General features: G+C 63.2%; 1 protein-coding gene across 1 annotated transcript; it reads right to left on the bottom strand.

Moving 5' to 3' along the window:
- Nucleotides 1-592: 592 nt before the first annotated feature.
- On the bottom strand, nt 593-4,833 carry LOC113405467 (serine--tRNA ligase, mitochondrial-like; the record flags this gene model as incomplete). The annotated part of the gene is made up of 5 exons (XM_026646682.2): nt 593-680; nt 1,306-1,351; nt 3,094-3,202; nt 3,902-3,949; nt 4,728-4,833. Coding segments are annotated over 5 exons (397 nt in total), but the record flags the coding sequence as incomplete, so codon positions are not given.
- Between the last annotated feature and the right edge of the window lie 243 nt (nt 4,834-5,076).

Raw genomic sequence — 5,076 nt, forward strand, 5'->3', positions numbered from 1 at the left:
AGGGAAACTGGCGCGTCAGGCGGGAGGAGCCGCTTCCACCCCGCCTGGTACCGGGTGCCGCTCCTCGCGCTGTCCCACGGACCTTTTATTGGGGAGGGGTCCCAGGCCGCCTCCCCTCGACCTGCATCGACCCTGTCCCCCGGGGCTGGGATCTCGGAATGCCACCCAGCTGTAAATGCCCTGCGACGGGACCCTCCTGACCTGAAGATGCCAGGCTGGTGGGGAGTGGTGGGCCCAGAGGGTGTCGGTTCTGATCCAGCCCCGGGGAGGAGGTGCTGGCGGTCCGTTCCCCCAGCGGGTCAGAGGCTAGGGTAGGACAGGGGGTCTCAGTCCAGGTCCCAGGTGCCGACACACATAAGCCCCCTCGGCCAGTAGCTGGAGCAGCCCAGAGCGGGATCCAATATGGAAACTAAGCACCTCTCTGCTCACCTTCTCCCCCCAAATCAGCAAAGGGAAGGTGGCTGTGGCTCTTGGAGAGGGGTCTAGTGATTAGAGCAGGGGGGCTGGGCACCAGGACTCCTGGGTTCTAATCTCCCATTCCCCCTCTCCCCCCAGTTCCTGCTTTCCCCAAGGGAACGAACGGCCCCCCTACCTTGGTGAATTGATGGACTCTGTACAAGCCCCAGGGCTCCTTGCCGGTGTCTGTCTCCGTTCTGTAGCACGTGCTGGAACACACGGTTCTGGCAAAGGGACAGGCCAGGCCATGAAATTAAACCCACTGCTCCAGCCCTCTCCGGGGGTGGGTGGGGGAAAGAAACCCCACAGCTGCTATGGGAGTGAACATCATTAACCCCACTGGACAGAGTGGGGAAACCAAGGCACCGAAGTTCAGACTTTGCCCTGTTCGACTCCGAGCCAGGAACAGAACCCCAGGACTCCACAGGAGAGGGCTCGGGGCAGGCTGGGGAGTGAAGGAGGTTGGGAGTGCGGGGGGAGGAGGTGCTGTGGGAGTCAGGATTCCTGGGTTCTATCCCCCCCCCCTTGCGAAATACAACAAGAATTTACTGTGCACAACGTCCCCAAACCCCTGGCAGGGAATAAACGACACTGGAGGGACAGAGAAACCAAGTGGGCCGAGGGAGGAAGGGCGGGCGCGATTCCGGATGAGCCAGAGAACCGCCAGGGTGGGTGAAATACGGGGCGTGTGCCCGGGACGGCGAGCACTGCGGGGGAGAAGGCTCTTGCGCTGAGTGCGGTGGGATTGCGTGGAGGGGCGGGGCCGGGAGGGGAGCAGAGAGACAGATCAGGAAGGAAGAAGCCGATTGTGAAAAACAAACCAAGTGGAGCAAGGGGGAAGGTTATTACCTGACTGGCATGTCCTCCAAATTCACGGCATGATCCATGAAGTAGCCTGGAAAAGGGGGGAGGATTTCAGTGAGGGGCGCAGAAGAGGCCGATGGGGTGGCCCCCTCCATGCTAAGCCCTTCTCCTGGGTCCAGCGGCAACAAGACCAAGGCCCCTGCGCTGCTGGATGGCTGGAGAAAGCAGGGAATAGACAGAGCCCCCTCTACCAGCGTTAGAGATTGCTTCCTGGGCTGGCTAGCGACCGTCCTGCTGGCGCAACGGAGATAAAACATGTTCCCTGCAGGGGGAGTTTTGGGGGGCGAGGATTAATGTAACTTCCCCCCCATTGAAACAATGAACTCCCACCACCAGGCTGCTCACCCTGGCTCAGAGGCCCTGGCCCATGATGCGCTCGGAACAGCACAAAGTGCCCGCCCTGACCTAGGGCAGAGGGTCACTCTGCTCCAGCCCAGAGACAGGCCCGGCTGGGTGCCCAGAGGTCTTTGAGACCTGCCAGCTGGAAGACGGGTGAGCGTTGGCGGTTCCTGGTTTGGGGTTTTTCCCCCCAGATCTGTTCTCCCCGGAGCACTTTTGTTCTGAATAACCAGGCCGCGACTGGCCACCGGCTAACCCTGCCGCCGGGCCGAGAGAACAGACCGGCGGGGGCTGAGCTGCTGGTGGAACCGTCGCAGCCGGAGAGTTAAGGCTCCGCCGGAGCTTGGGTCCAATTCCCAGCATGGGCAGAGGTACCCGACGCCGTAATACCCAGGCTGTTCACCGATGACTGGAGAAACCCCCCCGGATTGGCGGAAGACACAAGCCTACGGCAAGCTGGAGGAACCAGGCACAGAAATGGGACGGCGTTCGTCCGCCGGCCACCGTGTGACCGACCCGGCCTCGAGACCACCGAAGGCAGCATTGGCACAGCCGGGCGGACTGGCAGCGCCCGCCCGCTATTCCCTCGGGTGCACCCGAGTGCTGAGAACCCGGCGGAGCTCGGAGACGCCCGGAAGAAAGCCACGCAGCGTGGGCACGGCCCCTCGGTGTCTGAGCGCTCTGTTGGAGACATACCCGCCCTCGCTCCGGTCGCGTGAGCGTGCGAAAAAGTGCGGCCGGAGCAGAGTCGGGGATAGTCTGAGGACGTGCCTGGGGTCTCGGAGGGGAGGGGCAACACCGCTTTTCTTAGCCCGCTGGCTCCGTCAGAGCTGGGAACGGCAGCTCCCAGCTCCAGGGCAGACGAACTCAAAGCCTCCCGCCGGGAGGAAGAGGATGGTGGGATCCTGCCCCCACGAAGGTGCCGGCTGGAGGCCTGAGATCTAAGCGGAGAGGCAGGTGCCGGCAGAGTTCCTAGCTCCCGGAGCGTTCGAGGAGCTCGGGAAAGAAGCGGGCCTGGCCTCAGAGCCGCCAAACTTACAACTGAAAAACAGATTTTCCCAGGCCTAGGTCTGGTCCCTTCTCTCTTTTGCTCAGTTTCCTTTTCCTGTTTACACACAGCCCCAGCGCGGGGCAGGGCGCACCGGGATTGCATCCCGGCTGCCAGCTCCAGCCGGTCCCTTAAAGGGGTAATATGCCCCGCCACCGGTGTGGGGTCGGAGGTGCAGTGAATGCAGGAACCGTAAACCATCAGACATCAGCCCAAGGGCCTGGCTCCCCCTGGGGCTCAGGGATGAGACCGACCTCGTCTCACATTGACCCTTCCACCCCATTCCCACTAGTGCCGCTGAAATGCGGCCACCTCTGGGGCACAGCGTGTTTCAGTGTTGCAGCAGGAAGCGGAGGAAGGACATGGCCTGCCGGTTCCTGCCTCACCTGCGATGCCGACCTCGGAGGTGCCAGCCAGGCACAGGTCCTCGAAGCGGGACGGGTCGATGTTGTACACGGGGGACGGGACGGCGTTGGGCTGCATGCCACAGCCTTCCTGGAGGACAGAGGTTGCAGAGCCCTGGTTATTTCCGTGGTGTCCAGCTCTCCAGCAGAGCACCCCAGCCCTGCACCTCCAGTCCTGGGTGGCCACCCTGTCGGCTCATCCAGAATCACGCCTGTCCTCCTTCCCTCCCAAATTCCAGGTTCCGAGAGGTGGCCGGCCACTCTGCACGGCCGATGGACCCACGGCCCTGCTACGAGTGGGAGAAATGGAGGGCAAGGGGGACTGCAAGGGGCCTGGAGCAGGGTGGGCAGACCCCCGGGGAGCACCAGTAACACGGGGAGGAGCAATGTATGACCCTGGGAATACAGGGCTTGGGGGAAGTCGGGCCAGCTGCCACTCTCAACGGAGAGCCGGGGGATGGGGTGGGTGCCCGGGAGCTGGGGGCAGAGAGGGACCCGGGAGCCGGCAGAGCTGGGGGCGAATGGGCAGCCGGGAATTGGCACTGCTGGGAACGCAGAGACAGGGGCCAGGAGCCAGCGTCACTGGGATCCCAGAGCTGGGGGCAGGCGGGATCGAGCTGTAACAGGAACACGGGGATAGAGGAGTCGGGGACCAGCGCTGGGAACACGGCGCCGAGTCAGCCGGCCTCTGGGAGACCCTACTGCCAAGGCCAGCAGAGAAGGGGGGAAATCAGAGATGTCCGTGTTCCTGGGCAGGGAGGGGCCGGGGCTCCGTCCCCAGGGCACTTACAAACACGGCTCCTCGCAGCAGGTCGGGAACAGCCATCGGAATGAAGCCCTAGGCGGGGAGAGAGAAAGGAGAAGATCCTACAGGCCAGCGCTCAGCAGTGGATCCAGGGCGACTGCCCCAGCCTGCCCTGCAGGGACCCTGGGGAGATTGGGCTCCGTGACCCCATTCAGCCTCTGCGGAGGCTGCCGACCAGGGGGTTGAATTCTGGGGGCGGTTTGGCGTTGCCGACGGCAGAAGCTGGCCTGAGACCGACCAAACGCGGGACACAGGGTCTATCCGAGGACGCCGGCGGGGCACGGAGCAGCAACTCAGAGGGGAAAGCCTCAAAATCCTATTAATGAACCCAATCCTTGACACCCCCTCAAACATGGGCTGGTCAGCGGCACAGTCTGGAACAGAACCTAGGAGTCTTGACGACGCCTCCTCTCCCCTCCGCCCCCCGGCTACTCTAACCACTGGACCCCACTCCCCTCCCAAGCCTGGAAATAGAACCCAGCAGTCCCGGCTCCCAGCCCCACCCTCCCCTTCCATGGCTGGGAGCAGAACCCAGGAGTCCTGGATCTCTGCTCTAACCACTAGATTCCCACCCTCCCCAAGCCCAGAAATAGAGCCCAGGAGCCCCTCCCAGCCCCCGCAGCTTTAAGCCCTAGACCCCACTCCCCTTCCAGAGCTGGGAACAGAACCCTGGAGTCCTGACTCCCAACCCCTACCCATTCCAGCTACCAGTCCCCACTCCGCTCCCAAAGCTGGGGAGAGAGCCCAGACGCCTCGCACCCTGCTCCAACCACTAGACCGTGCTGCCCCCACGCCGCACGGCCGGAAGTACCTGTTTCACCAGCTTGCTGACGGTGAACTGGACGAGGGCGTGCTGGAGCATGGCTCCGGCCCCTCGGAGATAATAGGAGCGGTGGCCTGAGATGTGAGAGAGGCGCCTGTATGGGGAGAGACAGGAAGAGAGACCATTTCAAGCCACTTCCACTGGGCAACATGCTCCCGGAAACATGGCGCAGCGGGCACAGCCCTAACCCGGAGCCCAGCTCTGCCGCTGACTCCCTGTGCGATCACGGCCAAGTCACTTAGTCTCTCCGGGCCTCAGTTTCCCCAGCTGTATAACAGCACCGCCCTACCTCACAGGGCGGGTCGTGGGGAGCTTCAGATTGTCAGTCACCATTCCA

The sequence above is a fragment of the Terrapene carolina genome, unplaced genomic scaffold (assembly GCF_002925995.2).
Source record: "Terrapene carolina triunguis isolate 2854851 unplaced genomic scaffold, T_m_triunguis-2.0 Scaffold38471, whole genome shotgun sequence".
NCBI classification, from domain to species: Eukaryota; Metazoa; Chordata; order Testudines; family Emydidae; genus Terrapene; species Terrapene triunguis.